Here is a 20,645-nt window from a genome sequence, read left to right as displayed (position 1 = left end):
CTGGTATATGTTTTGATAGATCCAGCTAATAGATGTTATGTACATTACTTTTTTATTGGAGTCAGTTGTGACATTGATAAATTTACTTTATAAAACCTCTGGCCAATAACACTTTCTTTTTCCCAAAATGATACTTTGCTGCTACTCATAAGGAAAAAGAGGTTATATAATAGTAGTAATAAATAAAAGTGAAAAAAATTGCAGTGGCCTGATAAGCATTAGCTAGCTCTTTTAAGTGACTCTGATTTTATGGTGCTTAATTTACATATTGCCAAATCAGAAGCTAAAACTGTGGCGTAAGATTCCTTTACACCCAGAATTAACAGCAGTTATTTTTCCCTCTTTCATTCTTTCAAAAAACCTGCATTTAGACTTGTATTTTAACCACAATACATATAATTATCGTATCGCACTTTCCATTCTAAAGCCACGTGGGTTTGCCTGTTTAAGACCTTTTTATAGCACAGTAATCACAGGATTCAATTTTTACAGAAGTAGTGGTTTAGCTAGCAGTGGTTGGTGCTTTAGAAGCCCTTGCTGCATAGTTATTTCCTGGGCTTAGGCAGTAAGGAAAATCCCTCTGTCTCCATCAGGAAAGATATCCACGTAGCTGGAAGTGGAGAAGGACTAGCTGTGTGTGAGAAGTGGTGTTCTTCAGTATAAAAGTGAATCAGGAGAGCACAGAAGTTAGGGAAAAGCTGTCACGCAGTCGCACGGATGTCCCTGGACAATTCCTCTCGAGCTGCGGTAGCGCTTTCTTGAGCCTAGGCTCAGCAGATCGAAATGTTCTTGAAGGCTGTATGAAGATTTGCTTATTCCAGCACGCAGGAAAAATCATGAGCTTTATTCGAGAAGAGAAGGATGTAATCTTTATGAGGACAGAGCAGCCTGCTCTATGGGGATAGAACCTGGAGTGGGTGCGTGTATGGTGAAGGAGGAGAAATGACTAGCATAACAGCATTTTTCATAAAGTTTGGAAAGACTGTTGATTTCCACAGTTGTCTGTGAGGCGGATGATGTGTTAGAGTGGCTTACAGACAGGCAAACTAAAGCCTACAAAGCTATTTTTGTCTTCGCTTAGGTCTTTGCCTGCCTGGGCCGTGCTTCTGCCCAGTTAGATGATTTCTGCCTTGAGCGCTCCGTCTGTAGCTGTGCCTGTTGCTTCGTCTGCCAGCTGCTGCTCTGCGTGGACAGAAAATGATGTGGGTATGATCTGCAGTCCGGCTGTTCGAGGTGGCGGGTTTTTTCCTTTTGGAGGGGGATTGGGTCTATTGAGTTGGGCTGGACATGCGAAAGTTCTTCTCAGCAGTGTTGTCCTCAGTGGTCTTCACTGACAGTGTAGAAAAAATGTGTTCAGACCAAGTATTTCAAGCTGTAACCTGAGCAGCTTAAATGGAGAGCATGGAAACTGCCGGGAGATTAGTTTCGGCCCGGGAGCCATGCTGTGCTGAGAGACTTAGAGGGCTGACGGAGGCAGGGGGAGAAGCGGGGATGATTCAGGGCACCTGAAGTAAATCCTGCTTTGCATCCTCCCCCAGAGCTTGAAAGCTGAACCTTCCTACTCTAAAGCTATTTCCATATTCTCCTCCCTTCTGTAGATTAAAATTTAAAGAACAAGGATTGAAGCGTGCAGTTGGGACTTTTAATTTATTAAAGTTTAATTTTTGAAATTTTCTGCTGCATGAACGTTGAGTTCTCATTAATTTATATTGAATAAAAATCCAAGCAGAATTTCATTCCCTGGTTAGCGTCTAAAATGTATCAGATTAGTTAATCCCGTGTGGGTAGATTAACATTTGATGCCACTGATAAGAGCACTGTTACGTATGAGCATTAGAACTTTTAACTTTTTCTTCTAGCTTTTTTCCCTAATACAGTCTCACATGATTATAATGATTTTGCATATAGTGCTGTGTTTTGGCTCCAAGGAGTATAAACTCATTAGGGAATAGTCAATATTTATTAGTAGTTTACCATACATTTCAGGCAAAGCAATGCCCTAAAATGTTGAATTCTGCTGTGGTATATTCCCATCTTTGAACATATTATTTTGCAGATTAAAAGAAAGAATGAAATTTTTTCCTCCCATGTTGTTGCAACTCTGCATGTGATATCAATAAATATTTTGGTATTAACAACATAGAAGGCATAATATGAGCTTTCAGCGTCAGAATGGATGCAGTACACAGTAATTTTTAAGAAAGATATATTTTCTTAATGGAGAGAAAGGGTAAAGTTCTGGGTACTGCTTGCAATATATGCATTAATGGAAAAAATAATTATCCTTTAGCTTTGTTAAAAGCAGAAAACCTGGCAAAACCCTGGCATCAGCTATCTGCTAGATTTCAAAAGTCATCTCACAATATTTCACAATTCTGTGCTCCTGCTTGTTGAAGGAAAAACAGGAGAGGGAAGCACATTTACCAAGATGGATTAAACAGTACCAGTAAGTTGTATTTCCGCATGGCACCTGTAATACCAGAGCTCCTGTGATCCCACGAGCAGGGTCTGCCTCACAGAAGCGTTTGGAAGCAATGACCCGTCAGTGAGGCAGGCAGGGGAGAGCCCTGTCCCGCTCCCAGGGTTGGCTCAGTGGGGGTGCAGCGTTGGCACAAAGAAGGGAATGGTGTCGCTCCTTCTGGCTGTTCATTTTCTAGGCAATTTGCATACAGAAAAGATTCAGATAGCCATTTTTAAGTATTCAGAGACTACACCCCCCAGTCAATTTGTTTCAGAAAAGACAACCTCATTATGAAGATTCATTGGCTTGATTTATAATTTTTGTGGGAAATTAATGAAACGTGTAGTGATTTTAGCACTCTGGAACTCAAGAAGAAAGGAATAAGGTAGCCAGAAAAAATGTTTCGGACTGCTTTATTGACAGTTCTGAGTTTTGAGCGATCATCGTGATTTGGGTTGAAACCAGCTTCTGAGAAATGCCTGTAAAATGGGAATTGAGGTCTGAAATTGTGAGCAGATGTACAAGACAGTTGTGTAGAGGAGAAGCGGGTTTAACCTGAGCAGGAAACACTAGGGAAAAATCTTCACCCTGATCATACTCCTGAGTGTATTTTTGCTTGCCAATCCTAAAAGAGGAAGCTTTAAACAGACCGAACAGACCAACAAAAAGCCCTGGTAGAAACCTATGAAGAATACCAGAGGGAGAAGCAGCGAGCAGCGTTCAGATTCTGCAGCAGCCCAGGAGCTGAGCCCGGGTGGGCGTTGCAGACAGCAGCAGCAGCAGGCAGAGGTTGGCTGTTGGCAGCCATCAAGGGAGCTGGACTGCAGACCTGCTGTGTTTAACAGCAGGAGCTAGGCTAGGCCATTGATGGTACTTGCTGGGCTGAGAGTCTGTGCGGGCACGTAACGGCGGGAGGGAGAAGTCAAGGGAGAAACGTTTCTTGGGGGAGACACAGACCAGGAGACTTGGAGTTAAAAAGCATAGATAGAAAACAGAGATATAGATATATATATATATAGATATAGATATAGATATATATAAAAGTATATATAAATATAAAAATATTTAATATATAATATAAATAATAAATAGTATATATAATATTATATATAATATTATATTTTTCTGTATATATATATAATGAAATAATCATGTAGCTGTTATCTGTTAACATTGAGCATTTCAAGGCAGTGTTGTCTGCACATCACTGGAACATCGGTGGTATTCGCTGAAGCCCAATGACAGAAACTATATTCACTACAGGATCTCACACAGCCAGTCTCTGCAAGGCAGGAGGTTCACTTTTTGATCTTTTATCGCTGGAGGCTTGTCACAGAACAAGAGAAGAGTGGCCAGCAGGTCGAGAGAGGTGATTCTGCCCCTCTACTCTGCTCTGGTGAGACTTCACCTGGAGTCCTGTGCCCAGCTCTGGAGCCCTCAGCACAAGAAGGACATGGAGCTGTTGGAGCGGGTCCAGAGGAGGGCTACAAAAATGATCCGAGGGCTGGAGCACCTCTCCTATGAGGACAGGCTGAGAGAGTTGGGCTTGTTCAGCCTGGAGAAGAGAAGGCTGCAGGGAGACCTGATTGCAGCCTTTCAGTACTTAAAGGGAGCCTATAGGAAAGATGGGGACAATCTGTTTAGTAGAGACAGCAGTGACAGGACGAGGGGTAATGGTTTTAAACTAAAACAGGGTAGGTTTAGGCTAGATATAAGTAAGAAATTCTTTACAATGAGGGTGGTGAAACACTGGAACGGGTTGCCCAGAGAGGTAGTGGAGGCCCCATCCCTGGAAACATTCAAGGCCAGGTTGGACAGGGCTCTGAGCAACCTGATCTAGTTAGCGGTGTCCCTGCTCGCTGCGGGGGGGTTGGACTAGATGACCTCTAGGGGTCCCTTCCGACCCCAAACTTTCTATGATTCTGTGATTCTACGATGCCTAAGACTGGATTACGGCATTTAATCATGTTTCATGTACAGTCATTTGAGGGGAAAATTAAATCAAGATGGGCTAGAACATCACGATGTGCCTTACAGAAATTCAGCTTTGCCTTCCGTCACTCTGTGGCCTGCACTGATGGGAACAGGATGATGTAGTGACTGAAGCGTTCAGGCATCTCATTGCTATTGAAATGGTATAGATCAGGTGTGAGAATACCTGAACTCCTTGTTCTCTGTCAGCTCCGCTAAGGAGGGATCCCAACAGTTACAAGGAACCGCAAGAAGTGCCATAATGAGCTTGTGTCTGGACTTCAAAGTCCTGTAAATGCTATTCAGTCGCAGTCAGTAGACCTTCGCTATTCCTGATCTGGCCGTCGTTAGAATCTTGGAGAAGAAGCTGCTGATCAGGGCTCGATTGCTCAGCAGAGACGCCGCAGAGGCAGCGTCTGCTATCCATTTAGCTTACGCGCGTGGTAGTTCTTGCCAGGGATATGACCCGAGTTGTTGGGAAAACCCCAGCGCTGCAATGCATAAACATGCAACGGAAGATTTGTGTCCTGGTACTTGAAAGGGGGATATGGGAAAAGGGAGAGATCTGTACTCCCTTCCCTGTTGTTTGTATGCCACGGTGGTTATTTTGTATGCAAGGCGTTTGTATGCCAGGGTGCAGTGATCCATTGCCTTGCCTCAACTTTCTTCCTAGCAAACAAGAAAACACCTCATGGAGAAGGAGCTGCTGGGTGCCTGGAATACAGATGATGCACACAGAATATTTAAATCTCGTCCAAGTTTTGTTGAAGATTCCATTAGGATGCAGTTGTGAATGAGCTGCTTTTTGCATATGTAATTACCAGCCAGAACAGATGGGAAAGGCATAGTTTAAAGTGATGTGTTCATTAAAATAACCAAAGCTGCAAAGTGTTTGTTCCCCAACAGCGGATTCAGGATATGAGTTTCCTCAGGCTGACGATTTTTCCCCCCTGTTTTGAGTTTGACAGCTGTGAATGATGACGATGAGATCTCTTTTGCATCACTTTTCTTGTTAGCTATCGCCGCCATTCCTTAGGGCAGATTGATCGTTCATTCCCCCGTATGTGGTTTGTGCTCGGCTAAGATATACTAGGAAGCAGTGGGTATCAAGAAGCAGACACTACATCAAGGGAGTTATTTTAATTGCATTTACTGTAAGAAAGATCTAGTGGGATTTTAAAAATAATATCATGATTTTAATGTTCTTTTTGTTAGGACTGTATCCTGATAGCTACTGTTATCCCCTGGGTTATTTCAACTCTTGACTTTCAGGTTTGTAAATTAAAATGAAATAATTTTAAGAAATATAATTAGGGTGTCGTCCCCCCACCCCGTCTATTTTATAGTAGAGGGGAAGCCTTCTAAAATTAGTCTAACAATGTCTGAAAAAAATATACTGAAGTGAATGAGCTAATCCTTATTCTCCCCCCAGCCCCCCCCCCCAAGAAAAAGAAAAAAGTATTACATAGTTTAAAGAAACAAAATTATACTTTATCAGAGAGTTTAAGCCACACCAAGGGAAGACACTAGTACGTGCCACTAGAAATCAGCAGAAACGTTCCCCATGCCTACTAATGGACACTGGATAGACTGGTGTGATACTTCAGGCTTTCAAAGTCAAGATGAATGCTGATACTGACCTCTCTGTAGATTTACTGTAACGGAAGGCTAATTTGGGGAATGAATATTGGATCTTTCCTGTCTTCTGCTACCCCTGCAACATGAATTTTATCAGATGTGTTTTACAGGGAACTTAGAGCTTCAAGCCTTACTGGTTCCCAATTCTTGCTGCACCTCTGGAAAGCTGCTGCTGAAACTCATGGGGTGGTAGGCCAAAGCTTAGGTCTAATTTGCCAGTTTTTACCAAGTATGGTCTAATATGGAATAATTCTAATAATGAATTCTAGAGAAGAAGAAATCTAGTTGTCATTTCTGTCCTTTCTCTTCTTCTCTGTGATATTTACCTATTTGCAAAATAAGTATAGGTAATTTTAAATAGAGGGTGACTATAATCATGCTGCTATTTTTTCAGTATTTGCTGCCTACTAATTATCAACCTTTGCTTCTTCTGAAGCAGGATGTTCATTATTTGCTACCATCAGTGTCACGCGTGGCCTTCTCTGCAATTCCATCACTATTGGTACATGCTGGATAGAAAAGCTCTTCAAACATGCAAAAGCAAATCCCTGCCCTGAAGATGGGGACTGGATTACAGATCCATATTTAGCTAGAACAGCAGATGGAAACAAGAAATAGAACAACTCATGCTGTTCATGAGAAGGAGATCAAAAATGTTTATCCGTGCCAATGTCAGGGAAAGACTGCTTCAATGAGAAGTGGAGCCCTATATGAGGAGCGGAGCCTCTTTGTTAGACGGCTCTGCAGAATACGGGGTGAAAGCAATCCTTGCTCGAAGCAGCTTGATGTGCAAAGTGTTGAATCATCCAGGACTTCTAGATGTGCTTAACTTTTCTCAGTGTGGTTAGACCCACTCCATGCTGTTGTGCTATTGCGCCTGTGTAAAGTGAAATGTTTTAGCGTCTGTATACAGACAGTCTTTACAGTGATAAAGTGGACAAACAGAGGAAGACAAACCAAAAATGGACACCGCTGTTGATGTCCTAATTAAGCATGATGGTGACTAACAGTGCAGGTAGATTTACGCAGTTTAGAAATTTGAGTCTTTTATATTGTTTTCCTAGGGTACTGTAGAAAATGGCTGCCCATATTTTCTCTGAAGTGCAGTGAATGAATGATCTCAGTATTTCAAAGTTTTCCTTTTTGTCTTGATTTATCTTTTATGTAGAGGAATGACAAGCAATGTCTTGGAAAATAGCAAGGTATCAAACAGTATTGATCTCATGCTACTGCAGTGACCCAGAAAGTGTTATTTCTCATTGAAAGATTGTGTTTTTCCCATACAAATAAGCAGTTTCAAACTTAAGAGTGTTTTGGATGATTATTGCGTAGTTATTAAAAAGGCATATTTTTGGTTTCCATGCGGAAAGGCTATAGAAGTTTTCTGTTACTAGATAAAGTAATCCCTTGAATTATAACTACCACAAATCCTAAATCTTCTATCTATAGCTTTCATAGCGTATTTTCTAATGAAATTTCTGACTAAGCATCCCCTCCTTCCTTCCTTCATGTCATTGAAACCTTTTATTAGTGATTTGAAAAGAGTAGAAAGCTAGACTTACTGCAGTACTAGTATTTTGTGATTTGAAGTAGGGAATGATGAACAGGTGTAACTAAAACAAGAATAGATTCTTCTAGTGCAAGTTAATCTTTCCAGTTTCAGCCGTGAATGAAGATGAAAGTGCCAAATTTTCAAAAGAAAGAAGATTTCTAACTGAAATGGAACAGACGTTCAAAAACGTGCCTCTTCTTATAGATCTGTAAGTTCAGTAGCGTACGACAGTTCAGATAAAAATCTAAAATCTATAAGCCTACCCAGCCTTGCTGAGTACTAATAATTTGTCAGGGAGGAATGACAAGAAGGTGAGGCAAACTCATCACATAGGCTTTCTTAGTGTGCACTAAATGGGCGCTAGCTCACTCAGCTTTGAGTAGGGAAATGAAATGTGTAATTAATTAAAAAGAAGAAATTATACATGAAATTTTGCAAAAATAGGCTCACATTGACTTGGATTCTTTATATTCCTAGAAATATATTAAGTGCTATCCCTAAATGACACATACAAAAGACACACTAGTTTTTTCATATTGTTTTCAGTTCCATGGAATGAACCTGTAGAATAAAGTTCAATAAAAAACATGAAAGACATTGGGGTTTTCATAACTAAAAAATTAAATCTTTGAACTTCAGCTTTTGTTGTAATGATGCTAATACTATTTGTTAGGAAATTGCTTTATTTGCTGAAAAATCATTAAAAAATTCAAGTTTTACAAGTTCTTAGCATTGTGAATATAGTTTTATGTGGTATCCGCATCACCAAGTGTGTTTGTCAGTTGTGGACTCATTGCACATTGCTTGGTAAGCAGATCAAATGACTTTCTGTATCTTGTCTTGAAAGTAAAGCTTTCTGAAATCTTTTATATCTGCCTTTTACCACAGGAGTGCTGGGACTGGCTCTGCTGATTCAGACTCTTTGGCTTTTCTGTAGAGGAAAGTTGCTTGGAAACACAGATAGTTGGGCCATATGCTCAGTGTTGCCTTTACTGTTCCTGAACTTAGAGTTCTCTCATATCTACTGTCAAAGGGTCATGTCCAGTCATCCATGCTCAAGGTGAAATTAGTTGCCCAGTTTGTGGTGTGAAGTCCTATATAGTATAAATAAAAGTATTAGGTGACTCTCTTGGTCGCTATCAGAGGTAGTTATTCTGGCCGCTGTGTGGGTGAATCACATCAAATTCTGGAACAGCATGAAAAGAAAAATAGGAAGCAGATATTGTCTGCAGTTGTGCAGTTGTGTTTAACAAACAAGGAGGGACTGGTGGAGGACGTGAAGGTTGGAGGTAGACTCGGCTGCAGTGACCATGAAATGGTCGAGTTCAGGATCCTGCGTGGAGGAAGCAGGGCGATAAGCAGGATCAAAACCCTGGACCTCAGGAGGGCTGACTTTGGCCTCTTCAAGGAGCTACTGGGAGGAATCCCGTGGGCCAGGGCTCTCGAAGGCAGGGGGGTCCATGAGTGCTGGTCGCTTTTTAAACAACACTTCTTCCATGCACAGGAGCAATGCATCCCCCTGAGAAAGAAATTTAGCAAAGGAGGCAGGAGACCTGCATGGTTAAACAAGGAGCTTCTAGCGGAGATCAGGCAGAAGAGAAAGGTGCATGGCATGTGGAAAGAGGGACAGGCCACTTGGGAAGAGTACAGAAACGTAGTGAGAGCATGCAGGGATGCGACGAGGAAGGCCAAGGCTCACCTGGAATTGAAGCTGGCAAGGGATGTCAAAAACAACAAGAAGGGCTTCTTCAACTACATCAGCAGCAAAAGGAAGGCTAGGGACAATGTGGGGCCGCTGCTGAATGAGGCGGGTGTCCTGGTGACGGAGGATGCGGAGAAGGCAGAGCTAATGAATGCCTTCTTTGCTTCAGTCTTCAGTGCTAAGACTGGCCCTCAGGAATCCCAGGCCCCGGAGGTAAGAGAGGAAGCCGACAGAGAGGACGACTTTCCCTTCGTCGAGGAGGACTGTGTGAGGGATCGCTTAAGCGATCTGGATGTCCACAAATCCATGGGCCCCGATGGAATGCACCCACGAGTGCTGAGGGAGCTGGCGGATGTCATTGCTGAGCCACTCTCCATCATCTTTGAGAGGTCCTGGAAGACAGGAGAGGTGCCCGAGGACTGGAGAAAGGCCAATGTCACTCCAATCTTCAAAAAGGGCAAGAAGGAGGACCCAGGGAACTACAGGCCGGTCAGCCTCACCTCCATCCCGGGAAAGGTGATGGAGCAGCTTATCCTGGAGGCCATCATGAAGCAAGTGGAAGAAAAGAAGGTTATCAGGAGTAGTCAGCATGGATTCACCAAGGGGAAATCATGCCTGACCAATCTGATAGCTTTCTACGATGACATGACTGGCTGGGTAGACGAAGGGAGAGCTGTGGATGTTATCTACCTTGACTTCAGCAAGGCTTTCGACACAGTCTCCCATGATATCCTCCTGGGGAAGCTGAGGAAGTGTGGGCTGGATGAGTGGTCAGTGAAGTGGATAGAGAACTGGCTGAATGGCAGAACTCAGAGGGTTGTCATCAGCGGCGCTGAGTCTAGTTGGAGGCTGGTGACAAGTGGTGTCCCTCAGGGGTCAGTACTGGGCCCAGTCTTGTTTAACTTCTTCATCAACGACCTGGATGAAGAGTTAGAATGTACCCTCAGCAAGTTTGCTGACGACACCAAACTGGGAGGTGTGGTAGATACACCAGAAGGCTGTGCTGCCATTCAGCGTGACCTGGATAGGCTGGAGAGCTGGGCAGAGAGGAACCTGATGAGGTTCAACAAGGGCAAGTGCAGGGTCCTGCACCTGGGGAGGAACAACCTCATGCACCAGTACAGGCTTGGGGTGGACCTGCTGGAGAGCAGCTCTGCGGAGAGGGACCTGGGTGTCCTGGTGGACGACAGGTTAACTATGAGCCAGCAGTGTGCCCTGGCTGCCAAGAAGGCCAATGGGATCCTGGGGTGCATCAAGAAGAGTGTGGCCAGCAGGACAAGGGAGGTTCTCCTTCCCCTCTACACTGCCCTGGTGAGGCCTCATCTGGAGTACTGTGTCCAGTTCTGGGCTCCTCAGTTAAAAAAAGATGAAGAGCTACTGGAGAGAGTCCAGCGAAGGGCTACAAGGATGGTGAGGGGACTGGAGCATCTCCCCTACGAGGAGAGGTTGAGGGAACTGGGCTTGTTCAGCCTGAAGAAGAGAAGGCTGCGAGGGGACCTTATAAATGCCTACAAATATCTGAAGGGTGGGTGTCAGGAGGATGGGGCCAAGCTCTTTTCAGTGGTGCCCAGTGACAGGACAAGGGGCAATGGGCACAAACTGAAGCACAGGAAGTTCCGTCTGAACATGAGGAGGAACTTCTTCCCTCTGAGGGTGACGGAGCACTGGAACAGGCTGCCCAGGGAGGTTGTGGAGTCTCCTTCTCTGGAGATATTCAAGACCCGCCTGGACAAGGTCCTGTGCAGCCTGCTGTAGGTGACCCTGCTTCGGCGGGGGGGTTGGACTAGATGACCCACAGAGGTCCCTTCCAACCCCTACTATTCTGTGATTCTGTGATTCTGTGATTCTGTGTTTATTGCATCTCTGCTAACAAAGAACCCCATAAATGCTCCTAACCTGTTTAATGAAAGTAAACTATATTGTAGGTGTATATTTAGTATCTTTTAAACACATTGTAGTTCTAATATCTTACACATAATTTGTAAGTCACATTAATTTCATAGTATATTGTGGCATTTGGCATTAAAAGGCAGTACATCAAGTAAAACAGAGTATCGTATGGAAAAACCCGTGTATGCAGTGCCTTTTATCTGCCATGATAAAAAGTGCAGAAAATGCATGCAAGAAAATTCGGAATATAGCCTGTAACCATTAAAAATAAGCAGTTTACAACAAGGTATGAAGAATAATACTGTGAATACCGTTTATTCAACAAGTTTAATATACCATTGCAGTTTCAGTGCGAAGTAATGCTCACTGAAAACCACTAAAGTGCTGTTGTTATGCTCATTCCTTAAAGATAATTCATTATTCTATCATAATATATTGGCCATAAAGTAAGTGCATTTTGAAAATAATGCCGTATTGTGGCAATCAGGTTTGATTTCCAAATTCCCTTTAGAAAGGGAAAATGTGTTAAGTATTTTATTTGTCAGTAACTCCTCTGTTCCCAGTCCAATACCAAACTGAATTCTTCATTCCAGCAAAGAAGCTGGTTTTATTCAGCAATATGCTGAATATGTATGCTGAGCTGTGAGCATGTACACACCTCTGGGGCTGTGAGATTTTTGTACCTGCTTAGAGTGAATGGAGACACAAACGTACTTGAATTCCTCTGATGAATTCAGGGCCTTTGCAAGGATCTCGCAGCAGGGAGATTTTTATATAATCCAACTTTTTAATGACGTGTTTAGCGCATGCACCCGAAAATGAAGGACTTTTATTAATACTTGAATCAGTAAAGCTTACACATATTACCAACAAAATGAACAATGTAACTAGCTCCCCCAAATTACACAGCTTGATGAATCAAAGGGGAAAAAGAAACTTTTAATTGATCCCCGTGGGCTGCTTCCAGCGAATGGCTGATGCCTGCTCTGTAACACCATTCCCTTTCCGTGCTGGTCTGCTAAGCAGCACATTTAGCCATAATCCAACCTGTTTCACAGAATCACAGACTGGTCGGGGTTGGAAGGGACCTCTGTGGGTCATCTAGTCCAACCCTCCTGCTGAAGCAGGGTCACCCTGAGCAGGCTGCACAGGACCTTGTCCAGGCGGGTCTTGAATATCTCCAGAGAAGGAGACTCCACAACCTCCCTGGGCAGCCTGTGCAGGGCTCCGTCACCCTCAGAGGGAAGAAGTTCTTCCTCATGTTCAGCTGGAACTTCCTGTGCTTCAGTTTGTGCCCATTGCCCCTTGTCCTGTCACTGGGCACCACTGAAAAGAGTCTGGCCCCATCCTCCTGACACCCCCTCCTGCAGATATTTATAGGCATTTATTAGGTCCCTTCTCAGCCTTCTCTTCAGGCTGAACAAGCCCAGCTCCCTCAGCCTTTCCTCATAGGAGAGATGCTCCAGTCCCCTCCTCATCCTCGTAGCCCTCCGCTGGACTCTCTCCAGTAGCTCCTCATCTTTCTTGAACTGGGGAGCCCAGAACTGGACACAGTACTCCAGATGAGGCCTCACCAGGGCAGAGTAGATGGGTGCCCTGGTGAGAACCTCCCTCGCCCTGCTGGCTGCACTCTTCTTAATGCACCCCAGGAGAATGTTGGCCTTCTTGGCAGCCAGGGCACACTGCTGGCTCATGGTCACCTTGTCATCCCCCAGCACTCCCAGGTCCCTCTCCACAGAGCTGTTCTCCAGCAGGTCCGCCCCGAGCCTGTACTGGTGCAGGACCTTGCACTTGCCCTTGTTAAATTTCATCAGATTCATCTGCACCCAACTTTCCAGCCTGTCCAGGTCACGCTGAATGGCAGCACTGCCTGCCGGTGTGTCAGCCACTCCTCCCAGTTTTGTGTCATCAGCAAACTTGCTGAGGGAACATTCTAACTCTTCATCCAGGTCATTGATGAATAAGCTGGACAAGACTGGGCTGAGTACTGACCCCTGGGGGACACCACTTGTTACCAGCCTCCAACTAGACTCAGTGCCGCGGATGACAACCCTCTGAGCTCTGCCATTCAGCCAGTTCTGAATCCACCTCACCGACCACTCGTCCAGCCCACACTTCCTGAGCTGCCCTAGGAGGATGTTATGGGAGACAGTGTCGAAAGCCTTGCTGAAGTCGAGGTAGACAACATCCACGGCTCTCCCCTCATCTACCCAGCCAGTCATGCCATCGTAGAAAGCTATCAGATTTGTCAAGCATGATTTCCCCTTGGTGAATCCATGTTGACTACTCCTGATAACCCTCTTTTCCTCCACTTGCTTAGAGATGACCTCCAGAATAAACTGTTCCATCATCTTCCCACGGATGGAGGAGAGGCTGACCGGCCTGTAGTTCCCTGGGTCCTCCTTCTTGCCCTTTTTGAAGACTGGAGTGACATTGGCTTTTCTCCAGTCCTCGGGCACCTCTCCTGTCCTCCAGGACCTTTCAGAGATGATGGAGAGTGGCTCAGCAATGATATCTGCCAGCTTTCTCAGCACTCGTAGGTGCATCACGTCGGGGCTCATGGATTTCTACTTCATCCGTTTGACTTTTTATTGACGTACTTGCTTAGAAAAGCCAGAAGGCAAATGTGAAACTGAGAGAATTAGGTCAAGAAACCAGTGGGGTAATATTGTTTGCTGCTGTCTGGAGTATTGATTAAAAGTCTTGTCTCTTGCTTATTAGGAAAGGTTATAGGGCAGGCTGTCTTTCAACACTCGTGTTTCCATCTCCTGGGCTAGGTGTGGCTAGTGTGTCACAGATCTCTATGTTTTGTCAGGAGTGATATGAAGAATGTTTTATGCCTTTTCTTACATCAAAAAAATGGGAAAATGGAAGTTAGCAGTCAATTTTTCCAAACTTTTCAATGGCTTTATAGGTGAACACTTTCTGAAACCTAGTTGCAATTTACAGTTAATGAATATGTTTATCAGTTAAAGAAGGCGAGCCTCTAGTCTCAGTAATAAGAATGTACTAAAAGAAAAAATATCATGTTACAGTTAAAAGTCTTGTCTTTTGAGAGAGCATGACAAAATCTCCTATTTTTGTCTAAGTCTCCTGCATAACAAAATGTCCTGCGTAAGTAAAAAGTGTAAAAAACATAAGCTCTATTTTAGCCTTCTTACAACTATAGTATGTCATCCTTTTTCAACAACTGCATTGCTGAAAGACGTTCCTTTGACAGCTATATCAGCTCTGTCTTTCGTAACAACTTCTGAATGCTCACATTTGAACCTTACATTTTCTGGAGCCACCAAAGGTCCCTTTTACAAAGGTGGCTTTTGTTCAGGGGCAGCTGCTTACCCTTTGGGTGCCATCAGTCTCAGATATCCTTACTGGACAGGGGTGTTAGGACAGGGAGAGAAAGTGGTATCTGCTGTTACAACAAGTATGTAGAGCTAACTTTTCCAGTCTCCTTGCACAGTAGTCACGAGGAAGCTATATTCTATTTTTAAATGACTAGTTGCCATTCTCTGCAGAAATAGAGCTGGTTTGCATGTGTGAAGGTGTGGGAATACTTCTCCCTTCAAGTGCTCTTAGTAAGGGTTTCAAATGCGATTCCCTACCCCTAAAGTACGCTGTTTATATTGCTAGGTATAATTACCTGTAGCGCAGGGACAAAGCATCTGTTGGAAATCTGAAGAATTTTAACAAATTAGATGTCATTAATGTAGTGCTGCACTTTGAATTATAATTAAAGTCAACCACTTATGGCATCAAATGATCCCATTGATATCACAACATTAAAATGTCCCATGACCTGCAAACGTTAACACCTGTAGCAGCTGAAGGAGCGTTAGAGTGGTCTAAGACTGAAGCAATGCTGCCGCCTAATGATGGGAGCATATAAGATGCAGTGTAGCAAAGAGTTTCTTGCTTGGCAAGCAGGCCAGATTTGTGACAGCAGTTGAAGTTTATATGTGAAATTAAAAGTAATAAAAATTGGCCCATGGACTAGACTACGCGATTTTATGGTATGCCAGGCCACTTACTTGGTTCAAATTTAAAAGAAAAGAAAAATACCCCCCTGTAATCACTTTAAATCTGTAAAGTTTTTGTTTTCTGCGTTTTAACATCTGCTAATAATATGAAGAGAATGATTCTCTGCTTTTTCTCTGTAATGAGTTTTTTTTTGTTATGTTTCATTTATTTCCTAATAGTTATCGTGATGGTAAATATAGCATTATAGTATCTATCTTAGAATTTTCACCATTCTCTGCAGTACACAACTACAATTTTCCCCTTAGTATTTTTTATTTCAGAAGAATAAGAACATGCCTTAATGCCTTTATACTACATTTATCTATTCATCATTGGCCTTCTTTGTTTAGAACAGTTCAACGTAGCCCAGTGGCTGAGAATATTGTTAATAGTATTACTGTCAAGTTAATTCATAGACCCATAAAGAATAATCACACTTCAGTGAGACATCTGCCAGTGTAATCTGTGACAGCTTGTACACCCAGCAGATCAAACCCAGCCCCGCCGTACCTGCTCCTTTTTCACTTCCTCTGGTAGAGCTTTCAGTCTGTGCACGGTAAGGAAACGTAAGAAAGCATAGAGCTTGCTCTTGTTTCCTCCTGCTTTATCTGTGTTATCTCTTTAATGGGAAATGCTGTTGAAAAGGCACACAAAATCCAAAGATTGTTATTGATTTGTGCCAACTTACTCTGACAAAGGATTTCATGGCAAATTGGTCAACCCTTGAACAATTATAATTTGGCAAAAACTAATAAACTGCAATTAAGTCATTATGAAGGCATTGATTTGTTAGCAGGCAGCCCATTAAATCATTAGCATTATATCATAAAGAGGTTAAGGCAACAGAGTTAATGCATTTAAAGCCTGTGCTAAAGATGTATTTTTTAAAAATGTGCAGTCATATTTCTCTTGTAATTGTTGAAGTTTTTTTGCTATTACACTCCTCTCAGCTGGGCCTTCCAGCAATCAGCACCTTCACAACTGCTCACTTCAGAGCGAGTGTCTGAGGTCTGCATCTCTTCTGCTTCCACCCCCCAGGTGCCGGAGGTTGGTCCCCGTCAGACAGCGATCATTACCAGTGGCTGCAGGTGGATTTTGGCAGTAGGAAGCAGATCAGCGCCGTCGCGACTCAAGGCAGGTACAGCAGCTCTGACTGGGTTACGCAGTATCGGATGCTCTACAGCGACACGGGGAGGAACTGGAAACCGTACCACCAGGATGGAAACATCTGGGTAAGTCGCTGGTGTCAAATGGAAGCATACGCTGTAGAGATGTTGGTCGGCTGTGGTTTTCGGAACTGTACACCTTGTACAACCCTTTGGTGTTGTTTTTGTGAGAACAAAACAGAACTCGAAATTTGAGTTGTAGCTCCTGTTAGGAGGCCTGTCCCCGTATTAGCAAAGTCCACTTGGGATAAGGGTGGCTGTCAGAACGTACAGATATTTTTGGTTGTTGGTATTCCTCAGTGAGTCTCTTATACTTTGACTTTCCTTTCCCTGCCTTTTCTGTTGACAAATTTCATGGAGTGAAAGTGAGACACAAAAGTAGTTTTGAAAATTCTGCTCTTAAACCTAATGTTTTAGAGGGTGATTTGTTCTTTGTGTGCTGGGGAGCAGTTTTATCATGTATGAATTGTTTTTGATATAGACTCTACAGGGATATTTATGCTATAATAATTTTAGCAAAAAGCATGTAATTTGGTTATGTCTTTTTCATGGATAAGCTGCTAATTTCACTCTTGCTGAAAACAGTAGCCTTCTATTTTGCTGACAAAAAAATGATAGATATTACTTAACATGCCTGTCCTCATAGCAGTGCTTTCAGATGGTTGTTCTTTTTTGAGAGTATACTTTGAAAACAGCAAAATGCTATCATTCTTTCTGAAACCAAATTAAATTGATTAGCTATTGTGCCTCATCAGAAAAATATTGTCAGAGCAGACAAGATTTAACATTGTGCTGTTGCAGAGTCACGTTTTTGCCAGGTGCTTCTTTTATTATGGTCTGTTATTAAAAATGAATGTAAAATATAGAGCATAAGGTGAATGGTTTTATCTGTACCAGAAAAAGTCGCTTAATATGTGGAATATGTAGAACAGTAATTTTTTATTAGAATATTGGTTTATTGAAAAAGCCTCCTGCATGTGCTGGGTGGGTTTCTGAAAGAGGAAGAAATTAAAGCTGGGGAGGGAGGACAGACAGGAGTGATGATCAGGGTAGGGGGTAGCTTGTGCTAAAACATGATAAAAATAACAAGTTTCTCTTTTTAAGGCTGCTTGTGTACAGACAAAGACTTAAAACCTTTGGTGGTTTTATTAGGTGAGACGTAGAAAAACTGCTTCAACACCTGGGACTGAAATAACGAAGGGTGTGTCTCGGGGGAGCGGGGAAGGCCCTGCAGCTGGCTGCGTGAGCGAGGTGTGAAGCAGGGCAGTTAGACGGGGGAACAGTCTGCCCTCAGTACCTGGAAGGGAAAAGCTTTTGGCAGGGTGTGATCTGCTTGATTTAGTCACAGCTGTGCGTGTTTGCTTCCAAAGTGGCCCACCTTTCTGAGGGCTTTGTAGAAAGTCTTCATTCTTATATTTCTGCTTAATACAGAAAGACTGAAAGCACCTTCCTGAAAGAATGTTTCATTTTTCACTTTATTAGCAATTATGTGTGATTGGTGAATTCAGGGGGAACGTTGTTGGTGTGTTATTGACTATCAATATCACTTGCAAAAACATGTGATGACTTATGCAGAAGCCTGCTACTTCTGTTAGGAATGCTAATTCTTTGGGATATACTTAGCAAGCTGTTTGCAGCAGTGCTGCTACTGTAGATGTTCTGCAATTTTTATCCAACACTAGAAAAGCCGTTGTTTTTTTTTTTAAAAAAAAATAAGCTAGCCTATCTCAGCTTTCTTTTATTTTCAAGAATAAAGCTGAGCTGCTAGCGAAAAAAAACCAACAAACCAAACTGTGGAGGTCTTGACTCTACTTCTGACTTGCCTAAACCAGTATTTTGTCTGTTGTTAAATGCTGTCTGACCCTTGGTTTAATCTTGAACACACTGTGCTTATTAGCTATTAATAAGCCTTAAACTTCGAAGTTCACAAGGTATGGGAGGTGCCTGAGCATAGAGAAATGCTGTTGCACTATTGCAGTGGTGTTACAAGGAGACAGACTTCTGTAACGTGGAAATGCGGTGAGGCAGAATTTCCCTTCGCATCTTCCCCCAAGTCTCACTTTGTACAAGGAATCAAAAGCAGCAGAAGCTGCGAGGGCCAGATGAGACCACATGAGCCAAGTGTCCAGCACTGGCAATTTAAACTCGGAAAGTCAGGTTCTTCCTGACTGAAATGACTGTGATGATTTTAAAATCTCACATGCTTCTGGTGCCCTTAGAAACCTTTTGGGAAGTATTTAGTTCGTCCCTTTGGATTTGTACCTTTAAAAAGTTTTATCCAGAAGAGAAATGTGCTATGCAGCCTTTGATTAATGTCCCTCTTCCATCATCCCCGTGCCCGAGTGTCATTGTTTCCTGACAACAGTAAATTTAAAATTAAAGGAGAAAGCAAAGAAGAAGAGGAAAATAGAAGTGCAGAGTTCAACAATATTTAATACTACAGCAGTTATGATATCGAATGACACAGCCAGAGGATGAAATATGGGAAACATAAGGAAAGAAAAATAAAGCTTGCTAGATGAGTTGAAGGGAAAGCAAAGGCAAAATAATTTCCAGCAAAGATCTAGTTAGGAACAAACCATGATAATCTGCATAAAATGGTGAAGTGACCCCCTTCTGTATGCATTAGTTAGGGGGGAAAAGAAGTTCTATAATTACCCCCTAAGTAGGAGAGAAATCAAAAGGCTCTCAGGAAGTCTGTGATGGGGAAAGTGCTTTCAAGGTGAATTTAGAGTAAGCTTGCCAGTTCTGTGAAATAGATTTTCTGACCCCACCCCTCCTGGGCTTTTGGATATTTTCAATTTCCATGAATTTTAATAAGATGAGTGAATGTGGCCTCTTTCCATAAAAATTCTCTAGTTGCTATGCATTTTATCACCTCTCCTACCTTCGTGCTTGTTGTCTGAGATTCTAATGCTGATAGGTCATGACGTTTGCCTTCATACATCAATCCGCTGGGGTGTTTCGTGTACACAATATATCTTTGTTTTGGTATGGATGCTCATTTTGGTTTCTACAGCAATGCCATCTATCTATTTGCCTAAGGAATCCATACCAGATGTGATTCTACATATAGTACTGTTTCTGTTTCCTAACTCCAATATAGATGATGTTAATGCCTTGCACTAAGCGTAATGCAAATACGCCCTGTAGGTATAATAAGAAAATACTGACAGCTTGTGAAAACAAGGAGACTCAAGTTAATAAGCATCAGTGGCAGGGCTGAGCCACCTCTAAGACTCAAGCCTCTCCTAAAGGAAATTGGAAGATCCTTGGTACAATTGAAGAGGCCTTGTGAGGTATCATCTTTTCAAATTTGATTATTAGAACTTGTGATCAGCTCTCATCCATCTCCTTGTCTTATACTTGGGGATATCAAAGTCAGGGTGATGAAGGAGCAAGTGTTACTGTAATTATGAGTTTAAAAAAAAAATAGTGATGGGAAAGGTGGAGTTCAGATCCTTTGCACATGACCTCTAAATTATGTTCTGTAGTTGACGCTTATCTTCAGCCTCAGTGAACTTCAGTGGAGTTGCAAAGACTTAAATGAAAGCAGATTTTGCTTTTTTACAGATAATTTAGCCCTGGACCAAGTGGCTGCTGCTTCAGTTGAAAGCAATTACGTTTTTCTGGTTCTGCTGTTGTTTTTCTTTCAGTTTTAATTAAAGCATATTATGCATAACACCTGCTTTTGTAGTATTTTCATTACTGGAAAGATATTAAGTGATTACATATCTTTCACTATGAAGAATGATTTTTGGAAAGGAATTTAATTCATCTGTTTATCTACTGGCTTTAAACACAATATTTATTTTTTTAGTACTTCTCATTCTGTTCATATTTTAGATGAAATAATCAGAAATCCAGTAAGTTAACTGTAAAATGAACTTTGCATTTTCCTGAGGAGCAGCTTGCTGTTGGAGAAATGCAGTATCTTCATTTACATGGTTCCCCTTGGTGTTGAAGGAAGGAAGCTGGTACAGCACAGCAGATTTAGCTTGCATAGGAAAACAAGCTTGCAGCATTTCAGAGTGTTTTGGGGTAGTATTGAGCCAAAATTCAGTGTGAAAGGAAGCACAGGTGGGTTGGATGGTGAACTTTCAAGCTTTGTGAGACTTCATATGTTTAATACTCTTGGATGCCTTTGGAAATACCAATCAGACAGACCTAAAGTAACATTTAAAGTCTAGGTAAGATGTAAGGCAATCATCTGCAGCTCTACCTAGCTGAAATTAGGTGGGAGCCATC

General features: G+C 42.5%; 1 protein-coding gene across 1 annotated transcript in view; it reads left to right on the top strand.

Moving 5' to 3' along the window:
- Positions 1 to 20,645, top strand: part of CNTNAP2 (contactin associated protein 2) — a 1,116,355-nt gene that overhangs the window by 345,019 nt on the left and 750,691 nt on the right. The window contains exon 3 of the mRNA XM_075418555.1: positions 16,270 to 16,463. Within this exon, the coding sequence (XP_075274670.1) occupies positions 16,270 to 16,463 (194 nt within the window). The remainder of the gene's footprint in view (positions 1 to 16,269; positions 16,464 to 20,645) is intronic.

This window comes from Opisthocomus hoazin, chromosome 4 (genome assembly GCF_030867145.1).
Source record: "Opisthocomus hoazin isolate bOpiHoa1 chromosome 4, bOpiHoa1.hap1, whole genome shotgun sequence".
Taxonomy (NCBI): domain Eukaryota; kingdom Metazoa; phylum Chordata; class Aves; order Opisthocomiformes; family Opisthocomidae; genus Opisthocomus; species Opisthocomus hoazin.
The sequence above is the reverse complement of the archived record's forward strand: the minus strand, read 5'-3'. Positions and strand labels throughout refer to the sequence as shown.